This window comes from Neophocaena asiaeorientalis, unplaced genomic scaffold (assembly GCF_003031525.2).
Source record: "Neophocaena asiaeorientalis asiaeorientalis breed wild unplaced genomic scaffold, Neophocaena_asiaeorientalis_V1.1 scaffold721, whole genome shotgun sequence".
NCBI classification, from domain to species: Eukaryota; Metazoa; Chordata; class Mammalia; order Artiodactyla; family Phocoenidae; genus Neophocaena; species Neophocaena asiaeorientalis.
In genome coordinates, this window is record NW_020175365.1 from 1,262,055 (window position 1) to 1,287,732 (window position 25,678).

The following is a 25,678-nucleotide window of genomic DNA, read 5'->3' on the forward strand; positions in this document are numbered from 1 at the left end:
CGGGGGGGGCTGTGGCTGGTTCTCCTCCACAGTACATCTGAAAAACAGGAAGGGAAGCAAATCAAACAGAATATCTGAATGCTCCCACACAGGCATACCCCTTTATCTGCACGTAGTCTCTGGGTTCTGTCCTCTCCCAGGCTGATGTCACCAGGCAAACCAGAATGCCCTTGGGAATGTCACACATTCCCACCACAGTGATTTCCTTTAACCGTTTAAAGAAGGTGTGGGGAAAAGCTGGGCCATAATAGAGCACCATAAATATAAGACTGCACACCCCTACCTGCTCCTGCTTCATCTCCACCCCAAGGCTCCTCTGGGTCCCATTCCTAATGCTGACTGCCCGCCTCCCTTTTCTTTCCTCCGACAGCTCAAGGACCGTCGGACAGAGGAGCCGATGCAGCGTTGGCCTAGCCGTGAACTCCCTTTCCCTTTCTTGGGGCTGAGCCCCTATGCCCTGGGCGGGGCAGTGGAAGCACTGACCAGAGGGTAGCCACCAGGTGATTTGAAACTCAGAGCTCAGGAAGAGCAGAGGTGGGCTCTGATGTTTCTTCAGCAAACACTTCTGCCCCTGCAGGAACAGTTCTTCCTCTTCGGTGGATGAATAAGGGGAAACAGCAGGTGTCTTGCCCTTCTCACCTCTGCAGAGAGGGGTGGGAGGACAGTCTGGAAAGTTCCAAATGCTCACAGAGGCTATTACTTTGAAACATCTTAGCACTGAGCAGAAGGCAGGACGGGGAAGGGGGGATATGAGTCCTCTGCTCTGGGCTCACGTGCTTCTGCACATCTGGGAGCTGAGGCCTCAGATGGGGTCCTATATTTAGACCCGCCAGGAGGAGGGTACCAACAAGTCACTGTCACCTCCAGGGCCAGCCCCCTACCTCCACACTGACAGATGACATATGACTCAACCCCATAGAGCTCCAGCTGAGAGGGGAGCTATCGCTGAAGCTGAGGGTACAATCCGGGGCTGCACCAGTCACTCTGCCCTTGCCCTGGGCCCTTTACCCGCCGGAGCCCCAGGTGCCTGCACTGTGCTCCAGGCCCCTTGAAGGCAGAAGCACTCTGGGAATGCAGGCAGGGTCAGCCCCAGAATGAGAAGGGAGGGAATCCCTGCTTCTTAGAGACTGACACAGGAATCTGGAGGGAACCAGGTAACACAAATGGCTACAGAATCTCAGGGGTGAATGTCTTGGGGGAAGACACACAGGTCTTTCAGCCAAGGATCCAAGATTCTAAACCCCTCAGTTGAACCTGTTGAGCAACCAAAGCCTACATTCCTCACAGATGGGATCCCAAGAATCCTCAGCCTTTTAGAACAGAGTCAGGTAAAATCAGACCCTAAAGGTCTCGCCATTGCCATTGCTTCACCCTTATTGAGATCTTGGAGAGATCCCACCTTCCTTATCTGACTAATACCAGAGGCACGGAATGTGAGAGCTGGAAGAGGCTTTTCCCCCTGGAAACCATAAATGTTCTCTGAAACACAGAAGGGACCTAGGAGGCAGAGACTACCCAGGCCAGTCTCCTTCCAGATGAGAACAGGATAGGGAGGGTTGGGCTCAGGCAACAGGCACCACCATTTTTAAAGCACTTACTATGCTGGGTACTGCAGCAAGCACTTTCAGTACATCGTTTCATTTTGTCCTCTGACGCTGTTGGTCAGTGATCAGGTGGTAAGCAGGCTATCTATGACTTGCTCCCAGGTGTATCTGACTCCAAAATTTGTACTCTTATCTCTTCTACCAAACGTGAAGCCATATTAAAATAACTGAACCACAATCGCTTTTTTAAAATGAGTGGCAGAGCTGTAACTATTTAAAATCCAAATCTCCTAAATTCTATTCTGAAGAACTTTGTTATTTTATTTTTCCAGATCCTTCCCTTGGGCATTAATTACATTGGTTTCTAGTGTCATGTTGAAATATTGCACTTTCCTCAACATATTAGGAGTATAATTTTTATCTAAAATAATTTTTAAATTGGAAAAGAAAGATATCTTTCTTATCTGGTACACTGGTGATTGCAATTAAATGGTTTGCTCTAGTATAGTGGCTAAGAGGGAGGATTTTGGAGCTAAATACCTGGGTTAAAATCCTGGTGGCATCACCTAACAACCTGTCCAAGGACAAGAACAGTACTTTCTGTGACTTACTTCCTTTCTCTAAAACATTGGACTAGTAATAGCAGTAACTTTATGGGGTTATTGTAAGGATTACAAATGAATTAATTCATACAAAGCACTTAGTGCCTGGCACATAGTAAGCACTCAACAGATGCTATTAATTCTTATTAGGTACCAAACCCATTAGCTAGAGCTTAGGGAACAAAATGGTAATAATGACAACAATAATATTTCAGCTCTGTAGTGGTTTATGGCTTTCTCAGCCCCTCAACAAAAAACATCTCTTTTGTCATTTCTATTCCTGGCAGTGCCAAAGGAAACAGCATTATTGTGTCATTTAGCTAAGAACGGCATAATTGACGAAGGCAAGAGCGGTTGCAAAAAGCCTGCGATATTTCTGCATTGGTGTAAGCCAGTTGTTATGGCAACCGTCCCCAGTCAACCCTTCGCCAGGGAGAGAGAGACCCATTTTTGGAGCCGTCACAGCACATCTGTTTCTCCACTCAGCTGATTAGCTCTTGTTTGCAACAATTAGCAGATGGAAGTAAAAATGAAAAAAAAATTTTTTTAAAGAAGCAAATATTTATTTTATCCACAAGTCTGCTTTCTAATACAGAAACAGACCTTTGGCTATTTTAGGAAGATTCCAAGTAAACGGGATCCTTAATATATAGGCTGCTTCTCTCATTGGTGGGATAGCAAAGTTTAGTCTACCTATACATTACACGTAATAGGTCCTTCATGTATGTCTTTTAAAATGATGTGTCTCCACCACCACTCCATCTCTGCACGGCTTTGTTGTAGGAGCTGACTCAGCACACACTTTCCACACTGTACATCCCATATGAACACACTGAAGCAAAAGAATACAAGGCTGGTGGGCTAGGAAACCTGAATTCTGGGTCCCGTCTGCTCTGAACTAGCGTGAATAGTATCCTCTCCCTGCCTTAGTTTCTTCACCTGTAAAATGTAACTTGGATTCCCATGCTCTCTGAAAAGCCAAACAGCTCCAGTATTTACCAGATACGTGAATTTGGGCACAATACCTCCTACCCCTCTTTGAGCCTCATTTTCCTCAGTGGTAAAATGAAGAAAATAATATCTACTCTGGAGAGCTGTTGTGAGAATGAAATAAAATAACGTATTAAAAAAGCACCCGGGGCTTCCCTGGTGGCACACTGGTTAAGAATCCAATGCAGGGGACACGGGTTTGAGCCCTGGTCCAGGAAGATCCCACGTGCCGCAGAGCAACTAAGCCCGTGCGCCGCAACTACTAAGCCTGTGCTCCAGGGCCCTCGAGCCACAACTACTGAAGCCCGCGCGCCTAGAGCCCGTGCTCCACAACAAGAGAAGCCACTGCAATGAGAAGTCTGTGCACCGCAACCAAGAGTAGCCCCCGCTCACCTCAACTAGAGAAAAGCCCGCGCACAGCAACGAAGACCCAATGCAGCCAAAAATAAATATATTAAATAAATAAATATTTAAAAAAAGAAAACTAAATGACTTACTGGGCATACAGTATCTGACACATGTTAGGTACTTAGTTAAAAAAAAAAGAAAAAAAGCATCCATCCCAGTCCCAGTGCATTAATGGGTGAGTCCCCAGTAAGTGAAAGTTTCCTTCCCACTGTATACTTGCTTAGTAGGTGGAATATTCAAACTATCTGACAATCAGCTGCACATGGCACTGAAGCTGGTCCTTGAAGTCCCCTTCTCGCCAGACATTACCCCCTGGAGTTGCTGGACCATTAGAAAATCTGGGTGTCCCAAGGGAAGAGACAGGCACCTCTCGTGGTCAAGGAGCACTCAAGAGGTTCTGGATGGCAGCCACTTACCATCTAGAACAGAAGTATTTCAATATTTTAACAATCAGCGTGGTCACACCAGTGCATCCCAGCTAACTGTAAGGCGTTATTTTAACAGAGACTACAAATATTTCTAAAAGTTCTATGCAGATGTGGGATGTTATTATTCTATCCTTATAAGAAACTGGCTATCAGGAGAGAGGGAAGGAGAAAAGAGGCAATAAACATGGGTAAAGGGAGGACTGTGTTAACATATATATATGTCTGAGATACAAGCCAATGTCACAGGCAGGGAGGGAGACCACAGGCTCGATGTTAACAGAAGGTTGAGGGAAGTGACCTGAGCCAAACATCTCAGGAGATAATCCAAAGATGCTTGGCCAGAGAGCAGGTAGGACAGCACAAAATTCTCAAGGTACTGAGGGCTCACGTGAGAAGACCGTTTGTTATGGTATGTCCAGAAGAACATATGGTACATTCTAGCACATCCAGAAAGAACTGTGTTTGCCTCAAACACCTTAGGCTGAGAGAGATCAGTGTGTGTGTGTGTGTGTGTGTGTGTGTGTGTGTGTGTGTGTGTGTGCAGATAGGCAAAGCTGAGCTCTCCAACTAAGCTAGCGCCTGTAACATGTAGACCTGTAGGTTGCAAATGACTGACTGATTACCTTGGAAATCAGAATTATTTACTACAGAGAAGGGATGTTAAGTATTTGGAGGGTTGTTATAGGTTGAATCGTGTCCTCCAAAAAAAAAAAAAAAGATATGTTAAGGTGCTAGCCCCCAGGACCTCAGAATGTGAAATTATTTGGAAACAGGGTCGTTGCAGATATAATTAGTTAAGGTGAGGTCATACTGAAGTAGGTGGGCCCCTAATCCAATATGACTGGTGTCCTTACAACATGATGGCCACGTGAAGACAGACAAACAGGGAGAACGCAATGTGATTACAAAGGCAGATATTAGCGATACGGAGCTGCTAGCCAAAGAACGCCAAAGATTGCCAGCAAACCACCAGAAGCTAGGAAGAGGCAAGGAATGATCCTAGAGGCTTCAAAGGGAGCATGCCCTGCTAACACCTTGCTTTTGGACTTCTAGCCTCCAGAACCGTGAGATAATAAATTTCTGTTGTTTTAAACCACCCAGTTTGAGCTACTTTGTATGGCAGCCCTAGGAAACTAGTATGGAGTGGCCAAGGCTTTGATCCCAGGACAGGAGGAGAACCCACTTTAACTTCTTGGCTGGCCAAGGGCAGCTCTAAGGGAATAAAGGGGGTGTCTGTTGGACTGTACCACGGGCGCTTTCACTGGTGGCTGCTAGAATACTGGAGCCCCTGCTGCCCCTCAGACACTCACAGACGATGTTGTCCTAACTGCCTCCAGGTCTGTCCGTAACAATGAAGCCATGCAACTTGCAGCAGTCACAGCCAGGGAAATCTAAGAACCTGGGTTTCTGATGGCTTTACTGAGCTGCTGAATCAACAAAGTCTGGAACCACCTACCTCTGTACTCACAGGAGAAATTTCATTTCCTATTGCTGAAGTCATTTTGCTCAGGGTAATCTGTTAAATACAGTTTCTATGTTGAGCATCTTTCTTTCCCTCTTAAGATCATCTTCCCGAGTCATAGTATGCTACTGACGTACTCAGTTGGTAAAAAAAACTGTACTGACCTTGACTTTTAGATTAACTCTTACTATGCCCGCCAATATTTCCCCAGTAGCATTGTTTCAAAGTACTATCACACTAGGCGCACCCCCTAAAATTTTTCTTCTCCTACACTGCTGAGTTGATACTGTTTTTACCCAGCATCTTTCAATTTTATGAGTGTCCACGTGAGATGTCAAGAGGAAATAAGTGGAGAGTGCTGTGAATATGATAGTCAGTTCATGATGCAGCTTCAAGCTGCCCCGGTGAACTGCTGTTTGGACTGCGTGTCAAAGTTTGACGGTGGTCTGGTCACATTCCAGTAGCTACCTGGTTTGAAGCTAGCCTATTTGAATTAAATATTGTAGTTAGGCTGGTGAAATCAAAATGGAAATACAAATGGGAAAAGAATAATTTGGTTCAATTTCTCAAAAATAAAATAGGATCAAGGATCATTCTGCTGCGTTTTCAAAATAAAAGCACTGGTGGCATGCAATGGTTTTATTCCACTGGCATTGGCATTGCACACATTGCTGTCATATTTAATCTAAATACCACTTATTCACACAAGAAGTGAAAGCATATTAGGATCAATATACTATGCAGGCCACCATACGAAGACAATGTCCATTTGAACCACTACTGATTATACTTTCAAGGACTCGTCTTGACCCAAAGCCTGGCTCACGGAAGAGAGTATAAACGTTTGTTGAATGGAATGCTACTTAGCCATAAAAAATAATGAAATAACGCCATTTGCAGCAACATGGATGGACCCAGAGATTATCATACTAAGCAAAGTCAGTCAGACAGAGAAAGACAAATACCATATGTTATCACTTACATATGGAATCTAAAATGTGACACAAATGAACTTATCTCCGAAACAAAAACAGACTCACAGACATAGAGAACAGACTTGTGGTTGCCAAGGGGGAGAAGGGATGAGGGAGGGATGAATTGGGAGTTTGGGATTAGCAGATGCAAACTATTATATATAGAATGGATATACAACAAGGACGTACTGTATAGCAGAGAGAACTGTGTTCAGTATCCTGTGATAAACCATAATGGAAAGGAATGTGAAAAAGAATATATATATATATATGTGTGTGTGTGTATATATATAACTGAATCACTGCTATATAGCAGAAATTAACACAACATTGTAAATCAGCTATACTTCAGTAAGATAAAAATTTGTTTTTTAAGTTTGTTGAATTGAACTGACAAATGGAAGATTATTCCTGTGGACACTCTTAAAAGACTCTTTGTTGGAAAGAGTAATTCTCCATTTGAAAAATAAAAATGTGAGGTTTGTGTAGGACTGAGTCTCCAGAACTGCAGCCTGGTCCCAAAGCATCTTGGATGCAAGCACATATCCTGAGAGAATCTGAGTCATACACAGAGCAACTGGGCACTTACCGCTGAGAGGCACTGTCAAGGTCTCCGCCCCATAATCTGCCTACTGCTCAATTTATCCACTACAGCAGGCAAGATGCAACACTGGCTTTTCCCTGATGAGAAGGGAACCAGTTTCAGGCAATCTGGGCAACAGAAGCTCACCATGGACCACTAAACTGCCCGTAAATAGAAACACTCCACATATTTTCTTCAACCCAGCTGAAACTGAAAAGTCACAAACACCTCATGAGAAATGTACAAAGCCAAGAGCAGGTTTCTCTTATTTGTATTTTGTGGTTCTGAGAACACCAACTTGCCGCGGATTGTAACGGGAACACCATCTTCTGAGTTATGTCACACTAAATATTAGTTGAGTGGCCTCAGTTATGCTTTCCTTTAATAATAAATTAATCAAACTCTACAGAGAAATTTGTGAATACCAATAGTTTTAAAGCCCTCCTCAAACTACCCTCCAAATTCATCCTCTCCTTTGACTTTTTTACCAATGTATTCATTCATCCAACAGATGCTTATTGAGCATCTAGCCTGTATCAAGCGCTACACTGAGAGCTGGGCATCCCAAGTCCCTGCCAGAGTTTACAGTCCAGTTGGGAGACCTGCTTACCAACAACTATTGGGTTGGCCAGAAAGTGCCTTTGGTTTTTAAGTAAAAATAAAAGATACATTTTTCATTTTCACCAAGAACTTTATTGAACAACGTATTCAATGCTTTATTCCACTACTTTCTGCCATTTTTCAGGCAAATTCATCATTCCATCCTCCCAAAACTTTTTATCTTTTTGAACAAAGAATTCTTCCAGGTGCCCTTTACAGTCTTCCAGGGAATTGAAATTTTTTCCATTAAGAGAATTTTGTAAAGACCAAAATAAATGGAAATCTGAAGGTGCAATATCTGGTGAATATGGCGGATGAATCAAAACTTCCCAGCCAAGCTGTAATGGTTTTTGCCTGGTCATCAGTGAAACATGCGGTCTTGTGTTATGCTGATGGAAGATTACGTGTTTTCTCTTGACTAATTCTGGATGCTTTTCACTGAAGTGCTGCTTTCAGTTGGTCTAACTGAGAGCAGTACTTGCTGGAATTAATCATTTGGTTTTCCAGAAGGAGCTCATAATAGAGGACTCCCTTCCAATCCCACCATATACAAACATCACCTTCTATAGATGAAGACCGGCCTTTGGTGTGGTTGGTGGTGGTTCATTTCACTTGACCCACAATCTCTTCCATTCTATGTTATTGTACAGTATCCACTTTTCATCATCTGTCACAATTTGTTTTAAAAATGGAACGTTTTCATTATGTTTAAGTAGAGAATCGCACACGGAAATACAGTCAAGAAGGTTTTTTTTTGTTTAACTTATGTGGAACCCAAACATCAAAGCGATGAACATAGCCAAGCTGGTACAAATGATTTTCAGCGCTTGATTTGGATGTTTTGAGTATGTCAGTTATCGCCTGTGTGGTATAACATTGGTCGTTCTCAATTAATGTCTCAATTTGATCGCTGTCAACTTCAACTGGTCTACCCGACTGTGGAGCATCGTCCAGTGAGAAATCTCCAGCACGAAACTTCGCAAACCACTTGTGACACGTTCAGTCAGTCACAGCACCTTCTCCATACACTGCACACATCTTTGTTTTGCGTTTCAGTTGCGTTTTTACCTTTCTTGAAATGATAAAGCATAATATGCCAAAAGTGTTGTGTTTTTTCTTCCATCTTCAATATTAAAATGGCTACACAAAAATTCACCAATTTTGATAAGTTTTTTTAAAATGCACACTGGTATGACAGCTGTCACAATACAATCCAACAAAATTGTTTTGAATGAAGTTAAAGACAACTAAGTGTTACTAGAGCCATCTTAAGGAAAAAACCGAACAAACCTTTTGGCCAACCCAATACAATACAATGGTCATGGTTTGCTAATGGAGGGTGTAAAGGCTGCAGTGGAAACTCAGGGAAAAGAACCTCAGTTGGGCAAGGATGAGAGAAGGTTTCCTAGGGGAGTTGCATTTGCGCTGAGACTTGAAGATTGAGGAGGAATGTTCCAGAGTTCTGAGGGCCATCCCAGATGATGTAACAAAATATGGAAAGGTTTAAAGGAATGACACATAAGGATAGATTTGGAGAATTACCTGTTGTTCACTTCTGTTGAGGCATTAAAAACAAGTATATTGGGGAAAAGTAACCTGAAATGAGGCTGGACAGTACAGAAGCTGGAATATGAAAGGCTTTGTTCCCCATTCAAAGGAATCTTGACTTTGTCCTACAGTGTTTCTCAAGGTGGGGTTCATGAGGTCCCTATGAAAATTTTTATGTTTTTGCTTTCGTTTCAATGATAGTTTATTAATAATAATAAAATGGGAGAAGTTGCAGTAAAAACATGTTCCAGATCATCTGGATGGCTAATTGACACACAATTTCAGTGCCCATATTTATGTTTATTATTAAGCCGGCACTAAGCCAACAGAGATGTGCCAGTTAGAGGCCAAAGGAGATGCTGTTTAAACAAAGAGATCACTCTCGCTGAGTAAAGTGGTGAGAACTGGGTCACCACATGGTATGCGGTAGTAAGGTTGACAAAATAACTCAAAATAATCCATGCCATCATGCTCTGAAACATATTCATATTGCAAAGGACAACTGAGTTTCACAAAACAATGTCATTTGTCTCATTAAATTAAAGCTGTTTACTTGAACACTGCTGGCTTTGTAGTTTTTTCATAATACATTTTTTTCCCTTTTGGTTTTATAGCATTACAAATATAAATGACTAGATAAGTGTATGTCTAGTTTCATCGTTTTTAAAATCAATTTAAGATTTAAGTAAACACTGGAATCTGCAGGGATTTTCTTTTTCTCTAAAATGGGTCTGTCCATTATCCAAGTATGAAAGAGAAGGCCATTGAGATAGAATAAATTTGAGCATATTGGTGTAAGCCGATTACTGTGTTAGGAGACCACCTTGGCAATCACACAGAAGAAGGAAAGCCGAGGGACAGAACGGAGATGGAAAGACCTCTAAGGAGATGATTGCCGAGTTCTCTTATTAAAAGAACCCATTTGCTTGATCCAAGAGAGCTGCTCTCAGGCCAGAGTGCTGTGGAATTAAAATGCTGACCTGACAAGCAAAGCTGTACAGTGCCTCTGTTTCAGGGTATGCGGTATCTAGCCCGAAGATTCCCCAAACTTCTATATGTGTCATTTCATAGAGGATTCTGTGGTAATGCCAGTACTAAATTAGGGCGAAATCCCAGGTTTTACTACAGAGCCAAAAAAGTACACAAGAGAAGTTACTATGTATCTGGTAACAAAAAAACAACCAGGACTATGGCATATAGTTCTGTAAGCCAGCTGGAGGTGAAATCTGTCTCTTCACCAAGCCATGTGTCACTGGGGCTGCATCTATCCAGGGAAGGTGACTTTTTCTAATTTACACAATGGCTGGATGAACTTGTCAAGCCAGGACCCTTGTAGAGGGCTGCATCTTCTGGAGGGGGCACCTTTTTCTAACTGCATGAAGGTATTCCGTGGGCCAGCTGTGACTTAATCCCGATTTTCTGAAATTAAGTTCTGGTTTGTTATCATTATCACTCACCAAACCAGAACCCTCACAGTTCAATGAGGATAAAGGATTTTCTTCTTCCTGAAAGTGAAGTGTGTGACCTTCCCATAAAAAGGCATAGTACCAAGGCTCTCAGCAAATACAAAGAAACAGTTGCCCTCTGCTTACCTCAGGGGCCATCCAGAATGGGGTGCCGACAGATGTGTTTCTCCGCAGACGTGTACTGGTGAGTTGAGCTGAGACGCCTATAAGAAAAGGGTGTCACAATTCAGCAGTGAGCAGAAGATGATGCTAGACCAGGGGCTGGCAAACTTCTTCCATAAAGGGTCAGACAGTAAATATCTTAGGCTTTGCGAGCCTAAGGCTCTGTCACAGCTACTCAACTCTGCCATTGTAATGGAAAAGCAGCATAGACAACACAGAAGCAAATGAGTGTAGCTGTGTTTCCACAAAAATTCATTTATGGATGCATAGTTTTCACGGTCATAAAATATTTTTCTTTTGATTTTTTCCCAACCATTTAAAAATGTAAAAACCATTCTTAGTTCACAGGCTGTACAAAAACAGGAGGCAGGTCAGATTCGGTTCACAGGCTGTAGTTTGCCAACCGTTGTGTGGGAGCATGTATCTATCTAAATCGAGCATTTCTACCATACTGCTGCAAAACTGGAATCAAAAGAAAACATCAAGAACTAGGATCAACCCAAAATACCTTCCTACTATATTTCCAAAATATTTCAGGTGGTATCTTTCTTAAAATGGTGCTTCATTTAATGAAGGAAGAAAATTGGCATGTATTATCTATAACAGAGCATCAGTGTAGACGTAAAAAGTTTTCAGTGCCTTATCTTACCTAGAAGGCTGGAAACCTGACATGAAAAATACATTTGTCAAATGCAAAAAGAAATTGACTAATAATATTATTATCTAGGGCTCAATGTTGAGGACCTGAATTTTAATATAATTCCAATGTACTTTGTCATAGTCTTAAGCCAGCTCTCTTCTTTATGCCATAATGGATGTAAAGGTACACTGGATTAGGAGTCAGAAGACCTGTTTCCCATCTCAATTACATCTTTTCCTAACTGTATGACCTCAAGCAGACAACCTCACTCTGAACCTCAGTTTTCTTACCTTCAAATTGGGGATAATGCTACTCATCACACCTAACACAAAGAGTTCTTCTTAAATACCAAATAAGAGAACAACTGTGGGGGCTTCCCTGGGGGTGCAGTGGATAAGAATCCGCCTGCCAATACAGGGAACACGGGTTCGAGCCCTGGTCCGGGAACATCCCACATGCCGCGGAGCAACTAAGCCCATGCGCCACAACTACTGAGCCTGCGCTCTAGAGCCCGTGAGCCACAACTACTGAGCCCGCGAGCCACAACTACCAAAGCCCATGCACCTAGAGCCCGTGCTCCAAAAGAGGAGCCACCACAATGAGAAGCCCGTGCACCGCAACGGAGAGTAGCCCCCGCTCGCTGCAACTAGAAAAAGCCTGCGCACAGCAACAAAGACCCAGTGCAGTCAAAAATAAATAAAATAAGTAAATTTTTTAAAAAATGGAACTGTGAAAATGATTTATAAATTGTAAAGTATTTTACAAATATAAGGTATTCTTTTATACCAAGCAAAATCTAATGCAGCCCTTAAGAGAATAACAATGGTGGCCACTAATGCTGTTGATAAGAACTTAGAAATCTGAATACATATGCTCATCAGCAAAAAACATACCTTTAAAAACATTAGGCATAGATTTGCCAAGGACCATGGGTTGTTTTTTCAGGGTAGTTGTTATGCTAACTGCTTGCATTCCTTATTCTTTATTAGGAAGCCAAAGAGGGCTCTTTAAACTCTATTTAAACCCTCTGCAATTTTTCTTTGCTTTTTAGTAAATAAACCAATATACTTAGCATAATTTCATTTATTTTTGAGTAATTTCTTCTGAGCAAATGATTCACTGATACGTTTTAACACTGAATTCTTTCTTACCAATAAAACAATGAATATTCAAAATCATCAATCTTTTCTCCTACTACACTGACAATGATAAAGAACATTTTAAAAAGTGTTTCTGTAAATGGTTTCTCATTATTTATAACAATCATGCTGAGGTACTAATTGTTGTTGAACCTGTTTAGAAGACTAAACCATTCGATAAACTTAAAAAGGAAAACCAAATGGTTTGCTGGTTTGTGACTACCAACACAGGAGCGTCACAAGCAGATATTTAATAGTTCTCTGGCTACTGCCCTGCGTTTCCTTTCACACTTCCATTTCCTGTTAATGTTTCCAGTTCAACCAGCCTCACATGTAACAGCAACAATCACAACTGAAAGGGATGTTAGCTTTCAGACCCAAAGGACCATTTTACCTTCTGCTCACTGGGAATAAGTATGCCTAAGGCTAGAGAAAATCATTTGAAAGACCAAACTGCTTTCTCTTTTCATATGCAAAGAAGAATAGACAAAATGTAAATTATAGACAATTGCCCTGAGATGTGAAATCCTTCCCAGAAAACCAAAGTTTTTCCCTCGAATTCTTCTTTTGAAACACTTTTATATTCTCTTTTAAAAAAATTGCTTCTAAAGCTGAAAATAGATTAACAAACAGCATCTCCTAGGGTGATCCATCTGGTGAACCACCCCCCATTCTCCAGCCTGTGTGCGACTGGAAAGGCCCTCAGCCTATGGCGTAGAAGACAGGCCCCAGTCTTCTGAGACTGCAATAAATTGTTGCCTTTGGCTAAACCGCACACATCAAGAAAACAAACGACAAGTAGTCATTACCAAAGTCAACGAGCTTAACTCCTCCTCCTGTTGTCAGAAGAATATTATTCCCCTTGACATCACGGTGGATGATTCGGTTATTGTGCAAATGCTGAAGGCCCTGCATGGTGTCCCACCGCCACCAAACAACAGGAAAGAGAAAAGGAAAATTTGCATGGTTATTTTTAAACAGTTACCCTACTATTAAAAATCTAATCAAAGTCCACATATGGCTACACCTCCCTGTTATACACCTTGCATATTATAGGGCAGTTTCGCCTTGTTAATATGCAATGGGGAGACAACCAATGACAAATTGTCCCCTCTGCCCCCAGCCTGATGGACTTCCTTACCAAGAGGGCCCCATATAAGATGTATGAGATCACTGCTTCATCCAGCCGCTGGCCACACCTGAGTAGACCTTTGACAAGCTCAGTGACGGAGCCCCCATTACACAGCTGCAAGAAGAGGTGCCAGGGGAGAGAGACAGCAAGAGAACACATACAAAAAGAAAAGAAAAGCACATTAAGAAGAAAAGCCCACTTATTACCGACTCAATGTAGTAAAATAAATTTGCAAATCACAAAACTCCAGGTCAGAACAATTAAACTTCACTTTTCCATTACACAATCAAATCTCATTCTGTGTGTGTGTGTGTGTGTGTGTGTGTGTGTGTTTATTCAAGGTGATGATTTATGAGTGAAAGTGCACGTCCAAAAAGTTGATTTTTTAAATTGTTAAGTGAAATATAAAAGCACAAGACATTATTTAGAAATTAAAAAAAGAAAGCATATAAGGAATCATGGTGACTTATGGGATATTTTCATTTTACAAGAATATTGTCTATTTTTTAAAAAACATGCATTTTGAAGGAAAGACTGAAAGAGGCAAGATGGACGCCCTTGACACTTAGGAGGGAATGCATTTTATTTCAATCTCCCTGTCTCCAGTGCTGGCACTGCAGGCAGCAGAAGCCCAGCCAGCAGCTCCTTCTCGAGTTGCCACTGCACGTCAAGTTTATGGAGTGGAGCTGCATCATATGTGTATTTAACCTTTTCATATTCAACTGTAGGAGTTCAGCACCTTTATGCTCTTCTTTTTTTATTCCTGTAATTAAAAACACTGTAAAAGTATATCATATTTGCTCTTTTTACATATTATACATTACTGAGATTTGAGAATGTGTAAACCAGGCATACTATTCTTTCACAGCAATTTAAGGGTTTTCAAGGGTGATTTTGACTAAGTGCAGAAGGCAATGTGCCGGTTTGGGTTTGCTACATGCCATCTTAAATCAAGGGTTCTTAACTTGTTTCAGCAGGGCTTGTAAATACCTTGAAACTGTAGGCAGCATGTTGTATATGCATCTTGCACTTTGCTGCTGAGAAAATTCAGAGCTTTTGTTGGATACTCAGAGCACTCCTTGTCCTTATACAGGTTATGACCCTACTTTAGAGACTTAGGTTTCCTCCTGGCAGTTTGTCTACAATCTGGGAAAGAGTTAACTAGTGAACAGTGGGGGGTCCTCTGGGTTGTGGCTGCTTGAGTCAACTGGCTTTTCATAAGCAAAGAAATGTGAGGAGCACAGATTAGCACCTTTCCTAAAAGAAGACACTCTTTATCAAGATAATAATACATTAGGATCTATTCGACTCTAATGAACATCTGCAAGGTTTTAATAAATGGTGAGCAGGTGTTTTTGTTTGATGTGTGTGTCGTTCCCCAGTACATATGCAGCAGATACCTTGCACACACATTTACAATCAGGATAAACTGGAAATGAATCTGCCCATGTTTTTACCATTTAAGTTGCTCTTAAACAACAGTATTTGACTAAAAATATAATACAAAATTAGGAATCTTTACAACTAGGATAAAATTACTATCTGTCAGGAATGATTCAGGAAGGAGCCAAGAACAGTGAAATGCACTGAAGGCTATAATGGTCCCATGAGTCTGGGATTATGTAAGTGTCCTTGGAATCCTCTCTCTACCAACGTCAGGAGTAACTTGTAACTCAACACTGATACCTCTCATGGCCCTAATGTTGAGTACCAGGATAATGTCTTCCAAAGGATTCCACATTCTTTTTATTTCAACTATGTCTTACATGACCCTGAAAGGGCACATAACATTCAATGTACAATCTAATACTCTCTTGAGCAGTGAATGCATTTTCGGTGTCATGATTTGTAAAATAATCTTAAAAGCTAAGCTCTCGACAAATATATAATAATTTTCTCAGGACTCCCCAAATTAGATTTATATTTCAAGTAACAAAAATTGGAGAACTGACCACAGAGTCAAATGATGATTATGAAAGAATGTAGGACATGACATGAGGGAAGTTCTCAACCCACAAAAAGAAAAGCTTTTCTGGGGCTGATGGCATAGAGCTTGGAGAGCTTGAGAGAATAAAGTTAGGGTGAGGATGCTTCCTCTTGGGGGTGGCTGTGTAAGGGGATAATGCTAATGAAACCATTTCTTATGAACCTCTTTTTATATGGAAATCTAAGGGGAGACCTCCTCACAGGAGCCTCATGCCAAAAAAGGGGTGTTCACGCTGAGTGGAATGGCAGTAGGGTATGGTGAGGTCCATCAAGGCTGGGATTCTAACAGTTCCCTACAGCCTGCTCATGACTTGCAGGAGATTCAGAACTTAATGCTCCATTTGGGTTCAGGGACAAGGCTACAGTTTGAATGAGAAGGAAAGACAGTGAGTGCAGACCTCACGATAAGAAGGAGTATCAGGGACCTGGGACATGGGGAGACACCAAAGGCAGACAGTAGAAGGACTTAGGGTCACCAGTTGGAGGTCCCTGACCTCACTGCCATGGCTTTACATGACCATCTGCTGTATCCAAATCCAGATATCACCCAGGAGAAGGAAAGATGAATGGGGAAAGAGAAAACCACTAAAAAACTAAGTCCTTATCCAACTGACTAAGCTTTGAACTGGATTGTGAAAATGGGATACAAATTCCCAGAACTTGCCCCTTCCCAAAGAAGTCACTCTATGGACTACGTTTAACAGGATAAGTTAAAATCAACTGTCTTCTCTAGGCAGGCTGGGGGCTCAAGAACAAAGTTGGATTTAGTTATTAAAAAGATAGTTACGTGCTGGGGAAACTGGACAGCTACATGTAAAAGAATGAAATTAGAACACTTCCTAACACCATACACAAAAATAAACTCAAAATGGATTAAAGACTTAAATATAAGGCCAGACACTATAAAACTCTTAGAGGAAAACATAGACAGAACACACTATGACATACATCACAGCAAGATCCTTTTTTGACTCATCTCCTAGAGAAATGAAAATAAACAAATGGGACCTAATGAAACTTCAAAGCTTTTGCACAGCAAAGAAAACCATAAACAAGACGAAAAGACAACCCTCAGAATGGGAGAAAATATTTGCAAACCAAGCAACTGACAAAGGATTAATCTCCAAAATATACAAGCAGCTCATGCAGCTCAATATCTAAAAAACAAACAACCCAATCCAAAAATGGGCAGAAGCCCTAAACAGACATTTCTCCAAAGAGGATATACAGATTGCCAACAAACACATGAAAGGATGCTCAACATCACTAATCATGAGAGAAATGCAAATCAAAACTACACTGAGGGGCTTCCCTGGTGGTGCAGTGGTTGCTGATGCAGAGGACGTGGGTTCGTGCCCCGGTCCGGGAGGATCCCACATGCCGCGGAGTGGCTCGCCCGTGAGCCATGGCCGCTGAGCCATAATTCAAAAAGTCATGTACTACAATGTTCATCGCAGCTCTATTTACAGTAGCCAGGAGATAGAAACAACCTAAGTGTCCATCAATAGATGAATGGATAAAGAAGATGTGGCACATATATATAATAGAATATTACTCAGCCACAAAAAGAAATGAAATTGAGTTATTTGTAGTGAAGTGGATGGACCTAGAGTCTTTCATACAGAGTGAAGTAAGTCAGAAAGGGAAAAACAAATACCAGATGCTAAAAAAAGTTACCTCTTTGTTCTCAATAGCTTGTGACTGCCCAGTCTATTACCCATTACTCAATCATGAACACAGTGCCTGCCCTCAAAGAGCTCAGCACCAGAAATGGACACATGAGTAATAAGAGTGGCAGGTGGAAGAAAGGGTGTGCCCAAGTGGAGTGTGGTGGCACCGAAGAGAGAATGGCGACTTCTGTTGTGCTAGGGTGAAGAGGGAACAGTCTGGGAATCTTCCCAGAGGACGTAACACGTACAATGAGTTTGAAGGACATAGGACCTTATGGCAGGTGAACAAGAAGAAGAGCATCCCTGGAAAGGGAACACCGTGTGCAAAGGAAGGGAGCATGGAAGAATGAGGGGGGAGGTAGTGTGTCTGTCTGCCTGCGCGTGTGTGTGTGTGTATGTGTCTATGTCTGTGTGTCTTTGAATTCTACATACTCTGCCACTGTTGGGACAAAGGGACAGAATCCTAGAGCAGGTAGACAGGGAAAAAAAGGGGGTAACAGGGAATGGCAGGTGAGCTCTTCTAAGAAGTGTGGGCTTTATTACTATACACACGCATATTATGATACCATAATATACCATTAGATAGGAGTGGTAAGCTATTGACAGGTTTTAGGCAGGAGGTCTGTTCAGATTTCTAGAAAGGTGACCTTGGTAGCAGATTGGAGGGTGGACAGAACAGGAAGACACAGGGAGCTGGACACCTGTTAGGAGGTGTTGAAGCAATCGAGAGAAGCAGGGTCAAAAAGTCAAGAGTCCTGAGGATGAAGAGTCAGGGACAGATATGGGGGACTTTTATGACATAGAATCGACAGGAATTTTGTACCAACTGGATAGAGAAAGTTAAGAAGAAACAGAGTCTAGGGAGCTTGTGAGTATAAGAATAGCAATAAAGTTCTTTGATCCTCTAAAGCTAAAGGAGCAATAGACATGCAAGGCACTGTAACGCCTTCATCAGAACCACTTCTCAGCCTGGCTCCTGTCTCAGGGAGGCACATGCTTTACTGTACTGCAAGTACACTATTAAAATTCTACCCAGAGAACATTTAAATTAAGTGCTGGGTGATGATCCAAGCTAACTCAACCCTGGAATTTTCCCCTGAAACCTCATTTTAGTCTCTCTCCTGCCCTACTTTAAATCTGGCCATTTCTGCAACAAGAGCCTATTCAGTGGCATTTTATATAGGTAGCCAACTTATAAACTTTCTTCATAGCTCTAGAACCTACGGAGGGACTAAGAGCTGCCATTTTGTCAGCAGGATCAAAACTCAGCTGTGGATTTAAGAACAACAAAAGGATCAGACTCGGTTGGTGCCTTTTGTTCACTAAGTGTCAGAGTTTAAGAACTGTCTGACTTGTGGTTCAAAGAAACATATAAATAAACAGCTCAGGGCACCTTTACAGGAAGAGGTCCTGTGAAGCTGATAAGCCCACCAGCAAGGTTTTAAAGGGCAGCCTGTGGGTTACAGGGAAAGGACTTTGGGTACCTGGATATAAAAAAGGAAAGCAAAAAAAAAAAAGGAAAGCAGGCACATACTGACAATTGTCTAATCAGAGTAAATATTTAGTGAGATGGACTAAACATTTTAAAAGCATGACAAGGAACTATATTTAAATACATCAAATAAAATAATCCCCTTAGAGTTGTAAGAAAGCAGCCAAGCCCCCTACCCAACCCCTGAGGGTTGGCACCTGCAGCCTTTTATTCCTGCCCACCCTGCCAGCCATCAGACTCAAATACAGAGGTAGGTCTCCATCCCTGCATTCCTCCCAACGCCCTCAGCATTCAGGAAATGTGGCAGCTGGATGCATCTAGAATTTAACGAGCATTTTACTCCAAACCAAGAAAAATAGAAAAATCATTTACATTCCACATCTATTTTCTAAAACATTTTTGAATATTGATTCAATCACAGTATGTGCATTTGCTATGACGGCCATAATTTCAAGCAATAAAATGTTCCTTGCTCAATAAGCCATCAACTTTCCTCCACGTTATTAATGAATGGCCCATGCAACACAATCACCAGACCTTTATTCTAGTCAAAACTGCAACTTTCAAGTAGGTTCTATACTGGCATGTTGATTTGCCCTAGTCAGATGGCAGAATTAAGAGGAATTTCTTTTCAGTGCTCTTTTGTTTGGTTGACTTTATCTTTCAAGGGTGTTAGGGTCTACAGAGGGCATAAAGCAAAAGTCAAGGATCGTCAAAATTACTCTGGAACATGCCTTAGGGAGCACCGTGTTGGACACTGCCCACCTCTCAGGAAGGCCAAGCAACATAGTTTTCCTCCACACTGTTGGGAGAGATTGTGTTTATTTTACTGATACCAGACAAAGTCATTGGCCTGCGCCTAGAAGAATGACAACGATGTCACTTGAAACTCTGGAGCCCCAGTCGGGTGGGTTGGGGGGAAGATGTTCACACTATGAGAGGCAGGAGGGCCCCAAGACTCCCGCCTCCCATTTCAGCCTCTCTCCAGGGCACATGCACAGACCGGTGGTTGGGCAGAATTGCTCCCACACCTCAGCTCTTCACGTTCTCTTGCTTTTGCTGAACGCAGAGAGCACATAAATATCGGATGCACCTCGGTTACATTTCACAGTTCTTCCCTTCTCCACTCCCAACTGTTCTGTACTTTCCTCCTGACCCCCAACACTCCAGTGACTCTCATTCTAGAACCTGGCCAGAACCTGCCATCTGAGTCACTGTTCAGTGCTCCAGGGCTTTCTAACCATCTCTGGCCAATCAAAACATGCCAGAGCTACGTTCCAGGCCATCAGTGTCCTGCTAGGACCCTAACTTGTTAACGTGATAAGCTTGACTCATGCCACAATATCAATGGGTGAAAATGGTTTTAAGTGTTAACTTGCAATGATATTGGGTCCTAGACTGGACTTTCTAGGGCCTTATATAAATGCAAAATCTGAACAGAGATATCTTTTTTCCCCCCTTCTGGCTTAGACACTGAACTTACACAAAGACCTCTGAGAGGAAAAAACAGGTTAAAAAATAATTCTTTTATCTGGTTTTAAAATATAAGGAGATTTTTTTGTTTTTGTTTTTTTTTACTTGACATTCTCATTTACTAACACTCTAAACTCTTAACCATTTTAAGTTGAATGTGATTCAGGCTGAAATAGTATTTACGGGCTGAAGGTTTTATACTGAAAGGAAAAGAGAAAATGTACTTCATGTCTTAGCACATACTAGGTATCTTTTCTGAAATATGGTGCTTTTTTTTATATGAGGTTTTTAAAATTTTATTTGTTTTATTTATTTATCTTTGGCTGCGTTGTGTCCTCATTGCTGTGCGTGGGCTTTCTCTAGTGCAGTGCGCGGGCTTCTCATTGCAGTGGCTTCTCTTGTGGAGTACAGGCTCTGGGCGTGTGGGCTTCAGTAGTTGTGGCACACAGGCTCAGTAGTTGTGGCTCACAGGCTCAGTAGTTGTGGCTCACAGGCTCCAAAGTGCAGGCTCAGTAGTTGTGGCGCACAGGCTTAGTTGCTCCATGGCATGTGGGATCTTCCCAGACCAGCGATCAGACCCATGTCCCCTGCATTGGCAGGCGGATTCTTAACCACTGTGCCACCAGGGAAGCCCCTGGTGCTTTTTCTTAAAAGTCTAATTTCTTATCATGTTTCATTTAGGTGAGACATAATAGAACTTACAGATTTTCCAAATTTAATATTAATTTAGAATAAAACTTATTCACAAATTTTCCAAAACATTATTATGTATAAGTGTTTTCTGTCCATATTTTTCTCCTATAGTAGGTGTCTGTTATGCAAGAAGGCTTTGGTTTGCTTTCTGCTAACAATTAGTAATTAATTTCTGAAATGACATTTTTATTTGCTTTTGTTTTCAGAGTTGTGGTGATTTAAGAGGGTTATTAATAACATTTTTCTATCCTCAAGAATTGCTCTGTGGAAAAGCTTCTCCCTGGTCCTTACATCACATTCAGGCAAGGAAAGAGCAAAGGCAACATAAATTTAATCTCAATATACAGGATGAGGGGAGCAATATTAAAGAGATCATAATTTTATTGTGCAAGTCTCCTAAAGCACTCCTAAAAAAGTTGCAGACGGAGCAACATGGTCAAGGTGCTGTGTGGACTGTCATTATCTTCCAGCTGTGTGTGTGTGTGTGTCTGTGTCTGTGTCTATGTGTGTGTGCGTGTGTAATCAGGAACTGCTGCCATTTTAACCAGAGATCCCAAGTCTGTATTCCCCGGACCCGGCAGACAGCAACAGCACAGGATGGGAGAAAAGTGCTGAAGTGTTGTCCTCCTCCAGTTCTGCCATACAACTCGTGTGGGACCATCGGCATGTCACTCCTTTGGATATCTGTTCCTCAGCTGAACACTAGGAGAGGGACAGAAGGAAGGCCGAGGTCCCTGTCAGTTCTAGGAGCCCAGGAATCCCTGTGTCTATAAGCATACTGGAGGCACTGGACATACCTACCCCAGCTGCCTGGCATGGATGGCCCATTCCTGGACAGAAAAGATTGAGGACATCTGGTTCCCCATGCCAGCAACTTTGGCATGGGCCAACACAACCTGCAAAGGGCATAATATCAGCATATTGTATTGCTGAGGTATGAATAATTCAGTGTGCCAGGGCAACCTCATTATCTGTACTTAGTCACCCTGAAAAAGCAAGAGACAGTCGCAGGGGAGCATTTGCACAAGGCTCAGTTCATAGTTCTGGGCTCTTTCTCATCTTTCCAGGCCATGTGTGGCCCTTTCTGGCTGCCTTGGCTGTGCCTGAGGGACTAACATTTGGTCACTCCCCATCAGGAAGAGCAATTATTCTCCAGGTGGTGGCAGGTCTGAGCAGCCCACCTACTCTCCTGGTAAAATGGAGGGAGGGAAGGTCCCATTTCAGGCCCTGGAAAATCCCTGGAAGTTCAGTTTTCTATATCCGAATGCAGAGTCTTTGAGTCGGTGGTAAAGTGAAAAGAAACTGAAACCTCTCGGTCACTGTACTTACATTATCAAATTATAATGAGGTTTAAAACACTGAGATCTTACAGAGCTTAAGAAGAATACACCCAGGGCTTCCCTGGTGGTGCAGTGGATAAGAATCTGCCCGCCAATGCAGAGGACACAGGTTCAATCCCTGGTCTGGGAAGATCCCACATGCCGCAGAGCAACTAAGCCCGTGTGCCACGACTACTGAGCCCATGTGCCACAACTACTGAAGCCCACGTACTCAGAGCCTGTGCTCCACAAGAGAAGTCACCACAATGAGAAGCCCGCACACCGCAACAAAGAGTAGCGCCCGCTCTCCACAACTAGAGAAAGCCCGCGTGTAGCAAGGAAGACCCAAGGCAGCCAAAAATAAATAATTTTTAAAAAAAATTTAAAAAAAGAATACAATGAGGGACCCTAGAAACAATACTTTCCATATCTCATGAAAATGAGCATTAAAATATTAATGTTATTCTAGAGCTTCATTGGCAGGATAAAATCTATAATATTCCCAGGGAGGGAGTGGGGAATAATAAAATCCAAAAGGTGATACTATGAGAATATGTTATGTGACTTAACCAGCCAACTAAACAGACAAAGATGATTTCTGAAAACCAAAACCCCTTACATCTTTATATTCTGAAGAAGGCAATTGATGTGACAGAAATGTTCCCTGCAGATTATTCCATTTGAATACAAGTGAATTCCCCATACATTGTTGCCACGGCAGCCAGTATATATTGCCTCATGGCCAGGCACTCCCAGAGCCACGTGGAAGGTTTTCGACAAGAGACCCCAGACAGTGAATTGAGGTCTGATTTCTCCTTTGTTGCTTCTCTCTTAAAGCTTTCACACATGTCTCCGTGCTCGTGGATCACACATGTGACCTCAGGCATGGAGGCTGGTTCAGAGGGGCAGAGTCCAGGACAGATCAGGGTGGACCTATACCCACCCTGAGGCAATACAATAGACCTGTCCTAATATACTAATTTCATATGTTGTCATTGTGTCTTTGCCATGTTAGTTCCATGGAGGAATTGTATTTGTGGGAAAGGGACTCTTTTGTATCCAGTTACACACATTCATTCCCATTAAGAAGGCAGAAAAAAGGCAAGACTACACTGGATATAGTGGTGCTCCCTTCAGATTCTCTCTTCAAAGCAGACGCTGCCAGGAATATCAGCTGCTCCCTGCTCCCAAGTCCCAGTGGCACCTCTCACCAGAAATAGTGCCCAACTACAGGGAACTGCCTCCCCCAAGGCCACACCCCCTCCCAGGGTGGCATGCACCAAGTGATTGGCTCTTACAGAGATAAAATCCAGGACAACCCTACAAGAGGATCCCAGGTCTTCTTCTCCCTGAGGATGGGCTGAGACGTCTGCAACCACACTGATGTTTAATGTCTCCCTTGCCCAATCCCACCTTCCTTGCACATCTAGCTCCTGTAAGAACTCTCCAATAAACCTTCCATACACAATTCTCAGAGTCCGTTTTCAGGAAACCCAACCTAAGATGAGGATAAATGAACATGAATGGGCTGATTCAAACTTGGCAACCAAGTAAACCTTGGGTTAACAATTTTTGAAAATGAGTTGCATCAATTGAAACATATTTTCTGTGAAATTTTCCCAGCCTAGGGTAGAAAATAACCTTTTCCAACCTTTTCCACTGAATTAGAAGAAGATTATTAAACCTTACAAGCAGAGAAACGTGCACATTTTCAGCACACAGCCTACCCATAAGAACGTGGAGAACACCACATCTGATAAGGTACCTGTGCCATGCAGGAGAGACCGCCTCCCCAGATGTGCATCTTACACTATTTAGGCAACAATGAGTCTGCTCACCTCTGGTGCTCTGTTTGAATTGCTGGTTACCCAATGGGAGCCTCTTACCTCCAGGACCAGCCACAGCTGTCCTCCCACACCGTGATCTGCTTTGTAAAACATCCCATAAAACTTTACAACGTTGGGGTGATTCGGAAGAAACTGCAAAATGTTGTATTCTGCCTCAATCTCCTCATCCATATCCTACACAAGGTAAAAAGTGCATAATGGATTCAGTATAATGTGCAAGGAAGGGTACAGGAATGATATCACAATCAAGTAACCATTTAATAAAGCATATGTAGTCTGTGTTTTTAATGTAATCATTACCATATCTTGAAAATACCTAACAATGGACATTCAGATACCAACTAAAGCCTTCTAACTGTTATATCAATAAATGTCTTCATTATATATTCTTAATAATAATATTATAAATATCTTTTTTAAAATTTAAAAATGTCTGAATTTTCACAGCAATTAAGGAGAAGTAGCTCAAAGGGACCCAACCAGGATAGGACACTTACAACTTCACTGTGGTAAACAGTGCACAGCATTATAGGCTCAGTATTCAGTGCTCTGAAATAGGATGCCAGGCTAAGATGACTGAATACCACAAGTCTGGGTCACTTTGTAACTTACAGAGAGATCAGCCTCTGTATAAACCTAACAAATCACTCTTTCCAAAAGAATAACATTTGAAGAGTCCAGGGGACCAAAATCAAAACAATAGTAAAATGGACAAAAGAGAAAATCAAGGGAAGTTTTAACTCCAAACGGAGTCCCTTCATTCAGATAGGCTAAGGAGTCATAACTCATTTTGAGATTTCATGCCAGGTTTCATTATCCCTAGAAAATCATCCCAGAACAAAGAAAGAAGTTGAAAGCTCAGTGTGTATGAAACACTATATTGTGGTTATAATTTATAACTGTTACTTACACTGATTGGATCTAGAATTTTTACTGCAGCCAGGCTCCCATCTCTCTTGTTAGTTACTTTGTAGACCTTGCCATAGGTGCCTTTACCTATGGTCTCTACAATTTCCCAGGTATCTGTGGGATCTGGAAGCGATTCAAGTCCAAGCATCGTGGCGCTGTAATGAAACAATCCATACAGATGTTTCCTAGTGGGAAGAAAAGTTTGTTATGTGCAACAGATCACAGGATTAGTGGCACTAGGCTTTTGAAACAAGAATATTTTTATTTCTTCAGAATTCAATGGCACATTAAAAGGATCACACACCATGATCAAGTGGGGTTTATCCCAAGAATGCAAGGATTCTTCAACATACGCAAAACAATCAATGTGATACACCATATTAACAAACTGAAGGAGAAAAACCATATTATCATCTCAATAAACGCAGAAAAAGCTTTCAACAAAATTCAACACCCATTTATGATAAAAACCCTAGAGAAAGTAGGCATAGAGGGAACTTACCTCAACATAATAAAGGCCATATATGACAATTAAAATAAAAGAGTATTTTTATTTCTTAACCAGCAACCTTGTGCTACTTTTCTCTCTATCTCTTTTTTTTTTTTAATTT

General features: G+C 41.9%; 1 protein-coding gene across 1 annotated transcript in view; it reads right to left on the minus strand.

The window, feature by feature from the left end:
• MYO3B (myosin IIIB) overlaps positions 1-25,678 on the minus strand; it is a 397,699-nt gene that overhangs the window by 350,116 nt on the left and 21,905 nt on the right. Inside the window, exons 3-7 of the mRNA XM_024765704.1 lie at positions 25,069-25,222; positions 24,198-24,332; positions 13,688-13,792; positions 13,356-13,455; positions 10,732-10,808 (exon numbers count right to left, since the gene is read on the minus strand). Of these exons, the coding sequence (XP_024621472.1) occupies positions 10,732-10,808; positions 13,356-13,455; positions 13,688-13,792; positions 24,198-24,332; positions 25,069-25,222 (571 nt within the window). The remainder of the gene's footprint in view (positions 1-10,731; positions 10,809-13,355; positions 13,456-13,687; positions 13,793-24,197; positions 24,333-25,068; positions 25,223-25,678) is intronic.